Below are 13,236 nucleotides of genomic sequence, written 5' to 3' on the forward strand. Positions count from 1 at the left end.
AGTTGATTTTTGTTTTGTTTTGTTTTTCTTAATTTGGGGGGGGGGGGCAGGGGGGTTAAATTTTTCTTTTTTTCCAAGTGGAGGTGCTGGGGATTGAACCCAGGACCTTGTGCATGCTTAGCACTCTACCATTTAAGCTATTCCTGCCCCCCTCATTGCAAGTTAATTTTTGTGAGTACTGGAAGATCAGAGGCTAGTTTCATTCTTTCACATGTGAATATCTAATCTTCCCAGTACCATTTATTGGAAAGACTGTATTTTCTTTATTGAGTATTCTGGGCTCCCTTGTCAAGTATTAGTTGACTGAATATGCTTCAGTATTTCTGGGCTCTCAATTCTATTCCACTGATCTATTTGTTGGTTTTTATGCCAGTACCATACTGTTTTGATTATTGTAGTTTTATAGTACTGCTTGAAATCAGGAGGTGTGCTGCCCCCTTTGTTCTTTTTTCTCAGGATTTCTTTGGCTACGTGGGGTCTTTTGTGGTTCCACATAAATTTTAGGATTGTTTTTTCTACTTCTGTAAAGAATTTCACTGGAAATTTGATAGGGGTTGCATTCAATCTATAGGTGGCTTTTTGGTGGTACTGACTAAAGATTAGAGCAGAAATACATGAAATAGAGAACAGGAACATTGGAAAGATTAACTGGTTCTTTGAAAAAAAAAACCGAATTGACAAAATTCTGGCTAGACTCACCAAGGAAAAAAGAGGACTTTATCTTTTTCATTTATAATTTTGTGAATTTGTATCCTATTTGTTTTGATGTCTTTTGGTATCAGTATGCTTTGACTTCTTTAACATGTTTCTTTTGTAATTACTACAGGTTTTCCCCTTGTGGTTACCATGAAGCTTACATAAAAATATCTTAAAATTGTAACACTCTATTTTAAGCTAATAACAACTTAAGTTTAATACAATTCCTAAGTTTTACACTTGTACTTCTCCCCCCTCATATTTTAGGTTATTGGTGTTATAATTTTGCATATTTTATATTGTGTAACTAATAACAGATTATTGTAGTTAAAATAGTTATTTTACATTTTAACTTGTAAACTAGGTTTGTACATGAATTATGCATCAGCATTAGCATAACAGAATCTAGCTTTGATTATATTTTTACCATTACCAGTGATTTTTACATTGCTTTGTTTTTATGATGTTAATTAGTGTCTTTTATTTCCACACAATGGACTCCCGTTAGCATTTCTTGTCAGGCAGGTCTAATGGTGATGAATTCCCTCAGCTTTTCTTTGTTTGGGAAAGTCTTTATCCCTACATTTCTGAAGTACAGGTTCACTAGGTATTGTATTCTTCATTGACAGTTTGTTTCTTTGAATATGTTATCCTAGTCTCTCTGACCTGAAAAGTTTCTGTTGAGAAACTGCCAATAGTCTTATGGGAGCTCCCTTATATAAACTGAACTCTTTTCTCTTGCTGCTTTTAAAGTTCTTTTCCTTTGACTCTTAACAATTTAATTATAATACATCTTAGTGTACCCTATTTGGGTTCAACCTATTTGGGGTCCTTTACGCCTCCTGAATCTTAATGTCTATTTCTCTCCCCAGGTTTGGGAAGTTTTCAGCCCATATATGCTTTCTGTCCTTCTGTTCTCTTGTCCTTCTGGAATTCCTGTAATATGAATATTGTTTCTTTTCATTGTGGCAGTAAGTGGGACTATGAATTAGCAGGACAGCAGGACGGGACCCAGGGCCTGTATGGCTCATTGTTTGGGGACTCAAGTCAGGCAAGAGTGTGCACTGGATATCTTGGTCAATCTAACCTACCAGCTAAAAGAATTAGAAAAAGAAAAGCAAACAAAACCAAAAGTCAGCAGAAGAAAGGAAATAATAAAGATCAGGGAGGAGATAAATAGAGATTCGAAAACAATGGGAAAAAAATCAAACCAAGAGCTGGTTTTTAGAAAGAGTAAAAAAAATTAACCTCTGGCCAAGCTCACCAAGAAGAGAGCACAAATAAAGAAAGGAAAATGGGGAAATTACAACCAATACCACAGAAGTACAAAATATCATACGAAAATACTATGAACAACTATATGGAAACGGATAAACTAGAAGAAATGGACAAGTTTCTGGAAACATACAGTCCACCAAGACTGAATCAAGAAGAAACTGACCACTTGAATAAACGTATCACTAGAAATGAAATAAAATTAGCAATAAAAAACCTCCCTACAAACAGAAGTCCAGGACCAGATGGCTTCACTGTGGAATTCGACCAAATATACAAAGAATTCATACCCATCCTTCTCAAACTCTTCCAGAAGATTAAAAAGGAGGGAGTACTCCCAAACTCATTTTATGAAGTCACCATCACCCTGATACCAAAACCAGGCAAAGACACCACCAAAACAGAGAATTACAGACCAATATCACTGATGAACACAGATGCAAAATTCCTCAACAAAATATTAGCAAATAGAATCCAACAGCACATAAAAAAGATCATATACCATTATCAACTTGGGTTCATCCCAGGAAACAAGGATGGTTCAACATATGCAAATCAATCAATGTAATACACCACATCAACAAGAGAAAGGATAAAACCCACATGATCATCTCAATAGATGCAGGAAAAGCATTTGATAAAATTCAACACTCATTTACGATAAAAACCCTTACCAAAGTGGGTATAGAGGGAACATATCTCAACATAATAAAAGCTATTTATGACAAACCACCATAGTACTCAACAGTGAAAAACTGAAAAACCTTTCCACTAAAGTCTGGGACAAGACAAGGCTGTCCACTCTTACCACTTCTATTCAACATAGTCTTACAAGTCCTAGACACAGCAATTAGGCAAAGAAAAAGAAAAGGGATTCAAATTGGAAAAGAAGAGGTAAAACTGTCACTATATGCAGATGACATGATACTATATATAGAAAACCCTAAAAGCGCCGCACAAAAACTACTAGAGCTAATAAAAGAATTCAGCAAGGTAGCAGGATACAAGATTAATGTACCAAAATCAGTTGCATTTCTTTACACTAACGATGAATCAACAGGAAAAGAAAGTAAAGAAAAACCCCTTTTAAAATCGCACACAAAGTAATAAATTACCTAGGAATCGATCTAACCAAGGAGGTGAAGACTTATACATGAAGAACTACAACACACTGACTAAGGAAATTAAAGAAGACTTAAAAAATGGAAAGATAGCCCATGCTCCTGGATTGGAAGAATCAATATTGTTAAAATGGTCATACTGTCCAAGGCAATCTAGATTTAATGCAATCCCTATCAAACTACCCAGGACATATTTTGCAGAACTAGAACAAATCATATTAAAATTTATATGGAATCACGAAAGACCCAGAATTGCCAAAATATTACTGAAGAAAAAGAATGAGGCTGGAGGAATAACCCTCCCAGACTTAACACAATACTATTGAGCTACAGTAATCAAAACAGAGTGGTATTGGTACAAAAACAGACATATGGATCAAAGGATCAGAATAGAGAGCCCAGAAATGAACCCACAAACTTTTGGTCAATTAATCTTACAAAAGAGGCAAGAACATACAATGGAATAAAGACAATCTCTTTAGCAAATGGTGTTGGGAAAACTGGACAGCAGCATGTAAGTCAATGAAGCTAGAACACTCCCTCACACCATACACAAAAACAAATTCAAAATGGATTATAGACTTAAACATAAGACAAGACACAATAAATCTCCTAGAAGAAAACATAGGCAAAACATTATCTCACATACATCTCAGCAATGTTCTTCTAGAGCAGTCTACCCAAGAAATAGAAATAAAAGCAAAAATAAACAAATGGGACCTAATTAAACTTACAAGCTTTTGCACAGCAAAGGAAACCATGAGCAAAACAAAAAGACAACCTACGGAATGGGAGAAAATATTTGCAAAAGATGAGACTGACAAGGGCTTGATTTCTAGAATATATAAACAGCTCATATAACTTAATAAGAAAAAAATAAACAACCCAATCTACAAAGGGGCAGAAGACCTAAACAAGCAATTCTCCAGTGAAGGCATACAAATGACCAATAGGCACATGAAAAAATGCTGAATATCACTAATTTTCAGAGAAATGCAAATCAAGACTACAAGGAGGTATCACCTCACACCAGTCAGAATGGCTCTCATTCAAAAGTCCACAAATGATAAATGCTGGAGTGGGTGTGGAGAAAAGGGAACCCTCCTACGCTGTTGGTGGGAATGCAGTTTAGTGCAGCCACTGTGGAAAACAGTATGGAGATTCCTCAAAAGACTAAAAATAGACTTACCATTTGACACAGCAATCCCACTCCTGGGCATATATCCAGAGGGAACCTTAATTCAAAAAGACACCTACACCCCAATGTTCATAGCAGCACTATTTACAGTAACCAAGGCATGGAAACAGCCTAAATGTCCATCGACAGATGACTGGATAAAGAAGTTGTGCTATATTTACACAATGGAATACTAATCAGCCATAAAAAATAATAAAATAATGTCATTTGCAGCAACATGGATGTTCCTGGAGAATGTCATTCTAAGTGAAGTAAGCCAGAAAGAGAAGAATACCATACGATATTACTCATATGTGAAATCTTTTAAAAAAGAGAGAGAGACATGAACTTACATATAAAACAGAAACAGATTCACAGACATAGAATACAGACTTGTGGTTGCCTGCAGGGAGGAGGGGTGGGAAGGGATAAACTGGGAGTTCGAGATTTGCAGATACTGACTGGTATGTATAAAACAGATAAACAAGTTTATACTGTGTAGCACAGGGAAATATATTCAACGTCTTGTAGCTTACAGTGAAAATGAGTATGTATAAATTCATGTATGACTGAAAAACTGTGCTGGACACCAGAAATTGACACAACATTGTAAACTGACTATGCCTCAATTAAAAAAAGAAAAAAAAAGCTGGTTTACAGTTACCTAATATATCTGACTACCAATTTAGTATTATACTATAGATCCATCCTGGGAAACATTTCTTTGATTCTGCCTTTCCCAGTAAAAACCCAAGATTCAAAGTTAGGAGAGCTGGCCTTTGGCCTGATAGTAGGTAACTGAATTTCTCATCTGTAAAATGTGAAGTTAAGAAACCCTCTTCCCTCGTAAACTTTAAGAAATAATGTTCATACCCTTTGACCAAGAAATTTTTCTTTCAGACATCAAATGAACTGCAACAAGAGAGGGGAAAAGGGTTTTATATATAAAGATGTCTCAGCATTTTTTCCACAACTGCAAAGCAATCTAAATGTTTGCCAACAGGCAACTAATATGATATTAACTACATAGAAAATTTGGCAGCCATTATAAATGCCAATGGGAGTTTACATCAACACAGAAAATGTCTAAGTTAAAATGTTAAAGGACCAAGATGCAAATCTGTTCATACAATATGATTGCAATTATATAAAATGAAAAACCACAAAATTGTGCCTAGAATGAAGACTAGAACATAATACATAATATAATAAAATGGTTATCATTGGCTAGCAGATTCTCTAATTTTCCTATAATACTTTACTCGATGGACAGTGTCGACTTGTGAAAGACACCACTCAAAATTATAACATGATAGTGATTTCCTGCCTTTTTATTCTTGCAGACATGACCAAAGTTGGAGGTTTTCAGACCATAATTGCTCGTGTAAATGTTGTAAATACTGCCAACTATTTGAGGTGTTTTGGTTATTTTGGGTTTAACATGTTGACCTTAAAACTTATGGTAGGATCTGTTATAAAAATGACTTTGTTTAAAGTCAGGATTCCACAGAACAATTTCACGGATTCCCTAAATTCCATTCGTTAGTTTTGGTTTGTTTCCAGCTACAGATCTTTGTGGAAAAAGAACACCTGAAATTTAAAATTAAGAAAAATCCATCTCTTCTTTACAGGTATTCCATTGCCCAAAGAAGATGCCACTTCTGCCCCCTTGATCTCCAGCTCACCAGTGAAGGAATCCCGTGACTATGAAGACCCCCCAAGTGAAGAGGAAGAGAAAATGAAAGAAGAGCCCTTGACCATCTCGGAACTGGCATACAACCCCAGTGCCAGCCTGCTCCCCACCCCGGTTGACGATGATGAGATTGACATGCTCTTTGACTGTCCATCTAGGCTGGAGTTGGAAAGAGAAGACACAGACTCGTTCGAGGAACTGGAAGCAGATGAAAACGCCTTTTTAATGGCCGAAGAAGAGGAGCTGAAGGAGGCTCGCCAGGCTTTGTCGTGGAGCTATGACATTCTGAGTGGCCATATTCGGGTGAACCCACTGATCAAGAGTTTCTCCAGGCTCCTTGTGGTGGGCCTGGGGCTGCTGCTCTTTGTATTCCCCCTGCTCCTCCTCCTTTTGGAGTCAGGTATTGATCTCTCCTTCTTATGTGAAATCCGCCAGACGCCCGAGTTTGAGCAGTTTCACTATGAATACTACTGTCCTCTCAAGGAGTGGGTGGCTGGCAAAGTCAACCTCGTTCTCTACATGCTGGGTTGCTCATAAAACTCATCTCTCATATGACTAAGGGCTATATTCAATACTAGTGATTTGGTTTTTTTTCAGCAAATGCCTGGTTCTGAGTGGTCACGGGGCCATCAACAGGTGTTCCTTACTCCTCTGATTATTCAAACCTTTAAGTTAGCTTTCCATTATTCACGGCAAATACAGTTATTTTAGTTACAGGCCAGGAAGATGGCCTCTAAATAACCAAAAATACATTTATTTTTTATTATAGTACAGACATACTCTTTATCTATTATAATACATTGAGCTGAATTAGATTTCTTCCTTTTTTTAAATAGTTATTAGCACCATTACAAGCTATAAGGTTCAGAATCAGAATTTTAGTAAAAACCCAAGAGACAGTTTTTGAATATAATCCTTAGAGAAAACAATGTCCTCTAACCAATGCCTATACAACTAAATTTATGCTGGGCTTTTGTTTTTGTTTTTTTAAAAATATTTTTATGTGTTCAAAATATTTTGGTAAATTTTTGGCAAAAAAAGAAGCCTCCTGGAGTTATTTAAGTGTACAGATTGTAAGATTAATGCACAAAGGGTATGTCAGGAATTTTTTAATGTTTTGGCACTGGTTTGTTTTTTAAAATATTTTTGGCTGAACAATCACATAATTTGTTGTTACCTGCATATGAGACAGAAAATAGGAAGAAAAATACTGTAGAAAATAAGCTCTGAAATGGATGATGGAACTGGAGGATGCAGACATAGAAAAATGGACCACCCAGTGTCCACTTGAGGCTCTCCAAGTAGTTGGACAAGATGACTTGCTACTTTCATCTGCATTCTGTCCATTTATTCTGGCTGAGGGAATAGAATGTTTTTAAAAGAAAGTGAAACTTTAAAGGAAAAAAGTTAAAGGATATGCTAGTTAACTGCGTATTATTGTACCTTAACCCCAGAGTGGAAGCAGATGGGAACTGGTAAAAGGGCAAGTAGAAAAACAAGAGTTCTGGTGAGGCTGGTAATGGCAGGCAAGTGGTGGTAGACAAATGATCTATTTTATGAAAGTGGTGGTGTTGCAAGGTATTGGATGATGTAAAGAACAATGCACTCTGAGTTGACATAAGTATGTTTAAGTGGATTAAAATAAAAGTGGAAAAACTTGAAGGTACTTTTTTTGGTCCTTCATGCTATTCATCGAGATTCCGTGGAAGAAAGTTTAACAGAAGTGGGTGTAAGCGATAGAGAGAGAGAGAGACAGAGAGAGAGAGACAGAGAGAGAGAGACAGAGAGAGAGAGAGAAAGGAAGAAAGAGTGTGAAGAGCGTGGATCTTGGCTTTTTGATAAATGCTGATGGTCTTCCTTGTGGTGGTGACTGTACACCTTTACTTTCCTAGTTTCCTTTCCCTCATTCATTAACTGGGGCTCTCATTAAGAAAGTGGAGGGGACTCATTAGATGGATATACCATTTTGGCTTCGATGAAGTAGTGAAATGACTCCCTAAGCTGACAGTACAGGGGATAAATGCCGTAATTACCTTGATACCATTAAATCCAGGACAGAAAGGCTCCGACGCCTTCCCGTGGAGAATACTTACCAATACTGAGCTATAAGTGAGAAAGGGAAGAGTAAGGAGCTTAGGGCATAAAGCATAGGGATTTCTCCAGATTGTAAATGAAGGCATGGAATGTTTTCAAAGGGACTGGGCTGCCTGTAGTCTTTCCCTAACTCCAGCTCTCCCATTAGCATAATTTCCAAATTGGCCATTCCAGTCCTACTCATTTGTGGAGCACTAAGGGCTTTATTAGACATTTAATTTTGTAAATCAGTTTTCAGAGTCAGCTCATCAAGCCTTAAGTTGAGCAAACTATAATTTGCTATTAAGTTTATAGGGTGTTCTTTCTCATGTACTTGATTCCTGCAATTCAATACCAATAATGAAATCAATTAACTAATTTATTTTAGAAGTTTGCAAATGGCCACCTTTGAAACTGATTTTTTCCCCCTTATTTATGGCTTAAAGTCATACTTTTTGACATAAGGGTACGCTAGTGTTGTCAGAACACAATTAGTACCCCCTTCTAATCATGCTTCACATCATTGTCTTTGAAGTTCTAATCATAGCAAATCATCCAGCCCTTGCCCCTTTAAACTAATATTAAACAGTATTTTTTAATTATGGAAGTAATTTATTGCCCATCATAAAAGTGAAAAAATACTGACCGGATAAATATCACACATAGTCCAGCCATGCAGATTTACATTAAGGACTAATAAATATGTAATTTTAACATTTCCAGCTCACATCTCTTTTCTCTTAGACAAAACCTTCACTGTTGAAGTAGAAATGTTTTTAAGTGAAAGAGTTGACAGGAGAGTCTGCTGAACTTAAACATTAGGTACGAGAGGGAAAACTCGGATCCTGAAATGTCATTTTGTCAGGATAGAATCAGTGTCTTTTAGAAAATATCCACTTAAGTTTTGTTAGAAGACAGTCACCAGTTGCCTGAATCAAATGAGGAAAAGACTGCTTCCAAAGATGGAGAATATATAATACAGTGAGATACAGAATTCAAAGCAAGTGTGTGAGTATATGTATATTCCATATTATTGGTATATATGTGTTACTATATGAATCTGTATATATGTGTGTATTTGTATACACACAACTGATATGCCCTTCGTACGTAGTTGTTTTTATTTTCCCCAGTAGAGGAATTTGTGACACATTGTTACTCCTTTTCCCTCTCAGATATCATAGTGGATAAAACCCAGTCTCAAAGGGTTCAATTTTCCATGAAAACCACCGTGTGTATATTTGTGGTTTTTGTATACACACATATATGGCAAATACATATACACACACAATCTTGTCTTTAGTGCTAATGCAAGTTGGATCATGAAAAAAATGTAGGTGAAGTGTCGTGTATTTCTGTCTGTGCTTGGAACATATTGTAAAATGTTATGTATCTGGAATATATTTTGTGGCTTGTCTAATATTTATAAAGACAACTCTGGGAAGAATTCAAAATGAATCGATTTCATTGAAATACTAGAGATATGGGGGCCATGTTACCTGTGATTGGAGCCTTATCTTTGTATAGTGAAATCTGCATTTCTATGTCAACATCCAGATTGTTTTATATGTTAATATGGTGGCAGGAATCCCTAATAAAAATACTCTGGGGAAAAATGTTTCTGCAATCATTTAGTTTTATTCAAAGTAGCCTGTTGGAAACTACAGAAAGGTGCCATCTAGTACCATGAAGTGAGGTCACCCTAGAATGGTGATAGTAGGGGGAAAAAAAATCAGAGGTAATGGATAGAATTAACCTTTTCAGAGCTACCCAGGCTAAAAGCAAAAACAGTGAGTGCACTAGAAATGCACCCAACATAAAAGACATCTATAGTTTAATTAGTGGCATTCTAGTTTTCTGTTTCTCTAGTGGCATTAGAAATAGAGAAATAGAAAAGCACAGGAAAAAAAAAAAGGGTGTTCTGCACGACAGGGAGGAGGAAGGATTTCAGAGTGCTAGCAGTTAGTAAGTCATCACTTCCTGTGCCAGAGAGACCTACATCCGACCCAACTCTGCAACACTTGCCATTAAACATCTATCTGTTCACAGGCCCTGTGAAAATCTTACTATTCTCCTGTCTTTCCCTCCATTCAGCATGGTCTAAAAGGCCCTCTTGCTTTGGTCTGGCACAAAGCTAACTACTCCGCACCTGACAGTTAAACCGGAAGGTGTTGCTCTGAATGGAGTAAAAGGGGGGCTCTCTTTACTATAAGAACCAGTGATGTCCAGGTGAACTGTACCCTAGCTGTGGTGGCCTAGTCAAGTTTTTTTTTTTTTTCAGTTTTATGGAAATGTAATTGACAAATACCGGTGTATTATTTTTAGGTGTACAACATAATGATTTGATATATGTATACTATTGCAAAATGATTACCACAAGTTTAGTCAATGTCCATCACCTCACATAGTTAAAATTTTTTTTCTCATGATGAGAACTTTTAAGATTGCTGACTTAGTAACCTGCAGATAGATATACAGTACAGAATTGTTAACTAGAATCACCAAGCTGTGTATTATATCCCCAGGACTTAATTATAACTAGAAGTTTGTACCTTTTGACCCCCTTCATCCATTTTACCCCTCTGGGGGCTGAGGGTGGTGTAGTCTGTCAAGTTCGTCCTCAGCAGTCCTCAGGGGTCCCAGCTCCAGAGCACAGGCAAGAAAAGGAATTTGGTGGCCCATGTTCAGGCATGTGAGGTGACTCAGACCTACAGTCCTGACTCCAGCACGCTCATCAGCACCTTGTTTGCCTTAATGTCTGCAGACCGGGAGGCTCACACAAAATGGCCCTTGGCCGTTTGTTCATTGAGCAGTCCAGGCCCCTGACTCAACCTTGCCTCTTGGGATAAAACCTTTTCATTATTCGTATATTCCTTGCTCAGCCAAATAGAGCAAAGATCTCCTAACCACACTCCAGCTTGGAAGGAAAGAACTGGGGAGAAGCTTCCACCTGGGGTGACCTCGGGATGGTTGGGGTTGATGAACTGAGACTTGGGGCCGCCTTTCTCTACTGGGCGGAAATAATGTGCTAAAGGACCCTGCTTACTTGTCCTCCTGCTTCTTCTCTCTCTCTCTCTCTCTTTCTCTTGGACCTGCTTTTGGGCTTCCAGTCTACATGCAGTAAACAGACCCAGCAGGACCTGCCCATGCTGGGCCTACCCAGGACCGGCTCTCCATGTTCCAGCCTCAGTCTGTTACGGGGTGGGTAAGTTTGGTGAGCCCCACCCAGTGGGCTCAACTGTCATCACTTCAGAGAGGATGAAAGAAACCCCACTTTGGCCTCAGATCCTAACTGTGTTCTTCAATCCACCAATAAAGCTGATTTTAATCCTCTTCTGGGCATTGCATCTACTGTCTACTGGGAAGTGGGATGGGTGATGAGGAGTGGTTCACAGTTCACACTAAGTACACTCAATATTTACAACCTCTGTAACCTCCAATGTTGCAACAAGGAAGGAGTGGAGGAGGCTGCTCCTGGCTGAACTCAGGCATCAGAGAATGTCTGCCACTGACATCGGCCCCAACAGGCCTGGCCGATGGGTGAGGGAACTTGGGACCTAATATTAGTAAAGAACAGAGGAGAGGGTTGATTGGAAGCTGATATCCCTCTTCTTTACCTGTAGCTGATGCTGACCCCACATATCTCTTTGGAAAGAAAACCAAAGCCACTTCCTGCTTGTAAAGGAAAACTTAGTAGGACATAGGCTATACTTTGTGTGGTACCAAGTATTGAAACCTGTCTTGCAAATTACAGCAGCTCCTCCAGTGAACCCAGATCACCTGGGTCTCCTCATCCACAAGAATTATGATTTTGGTAATTCTAAGGACTGTGAGCTTTCCAAAGAGACTACCCTTCAAGGGAGAGAATATACTGAGAAATCAACATTGGTTTCCACTCTGCTTGGCAGTTACAGTATTCATAATAAGTTAAAAACATAGTGTTATTGTTTGGGCATCGGTCTCCTGTCACGTCTGTGGTGAGGAACCAGCTTCCTCCCACACAAGATCAGCCTGTGTCCTCATCACCCTGAGCTGCTGGTTCTGCAAAGGTGCAAACCAGCCCCTGAACAGTGGTGGCCACAGAGAGGTACCACCTCCCGGTCATAGGGTTTCTATATAATCTATTGTTCAAACCGGGACTCTCTTGAGAATGAAAGGGGGTGTTTTTATTGACTACGTCACAGTGACAGCCGTTAACTAGGACTTTTCCAGACACGCTGCCTGTAGAGCTTTGCTCCGTCAGATAGATGCCCTCTTTCAACAGTTCCTCCAGCAAAATGTTAATAAGGTGAAAAAAGGAAAGATTATTGACCTATAGTCACAGTTCTCCTACTTGCCATCAAGAATCAGACTAAAAGTCACCAAAATTAATTATATCATGGGTTTTGGTATGAGACTGTAAATTACACAGAAGATTATTTTAAATGAGACTTCTGGCACTGAATATTTAATGCTACACACTCAATTTGCTTGCCATTTGTAATGCTGACTTTCTCATTTAATGTGAAGCAGGTAGAGAGGTAATCTCAAGGTTGCTCCATAGTCCTGAATTTCACATTTCTGATTTGCACATACACAACGATGAGCAGCTTAACTGTGAGCAACCTAGTAACACTAAGTTCACTCAGGACTGAGTTACGCCAGCTCATACAACTCAATAACAAAAAACAAACAACACAATCCAAAAATGGGCAGAAGACTTAAACAAGTATTTCTCCAATAAAGACATAAAATGGCCAACAGGAACATGAAAAAATGCTCAGTGTTGCTAATTATCAGAAAAATGCAAATCAAAACTATAATGAGGTATCACCTCACACTTGTCAGAATAGCCATCATTAAAAAGTTCACAAACAATAAATGCTGGAGAGGGTGTGGAGAAAAGGGAACCCTCCTACTGTTGATGGGAATGCAGTTTGGTGCAGCCATTTTGGAAAAGAGTATGGAGATTCCTTAAAAAACTAAAAAGAGTTACCATATGATCCAGCAATCCCACTCCTGGGCATATATCTGGAGGAAACTAACTTGAAAAGATACATGCACCCCAATGTTCATAGTAGCACTATTTACAGTAGCCAAGACATGGAAACAACCTAAATGTCCATCAACAGATGACTGGGTAAAGAAGTTGTGGTATATCTATACAATGGAATACTACTCAGCCATAAAAAATAATATAATGCAGCAATATGGATGGAACT

At 38.2% G+C, this 13,236-nt stretch overlaps 1 protein-coding gene and 1 long non-coding RNA gene across 15 annotated transcripts in view; one reads left to right on the forward strand and one right to left on the reverse strand.

Annotated features, from left to right (window-relative positions):
• The window catches only part of FRMD3 (FERM domain containing 3), a 296,566-nt gene extending 285,198 nt beyond the window's left edge, over positions 1-11,368 (forward strand). For 5 of the 6 annotated variants that reach the window (XM_032477519.1, XM_032477520.1, XM_032477516.1 and 2 more), the window contains one exon: positions 5,901-9,651. In XM_032477519.1, the coding sequence (XP_032333410.1) occupies positions 5,901-6,499 (599 nt within the window). In that variant the 3' untranslated portion in view covers positions 6,500-9,651. Of the gene's footprint in view, positions 1-5,900; positions 9,652-11,145 lie in introns of those variants that run through there. The other variant, XM_032477518.1, reaches the window with a different exon arrangement.
• Positions 1-13,236, reverse strand: part of LOC106729397 — an 85,734-nt gene that overhangs the window by 26,209 nt on the left and 46,289 nt on the right. The window lies entirely within an intron of this gene.

The sequence above is a fragment of the Camelus ferus genome, chromosome 4, assembly GCF_009834535.1.
Source record: "Camelus ferus isolate YT-003-E chromosome 4, BCGSAC_Cfer_1.0, whole genome shotgun sequence".
NCBI classification, from domain to species: domain Eukaryota; kingdom Metazoa; phylum Chordata; class Mammalia; order Artiodactyla; family Camelidae; genus Camelus; species Camelus ferus.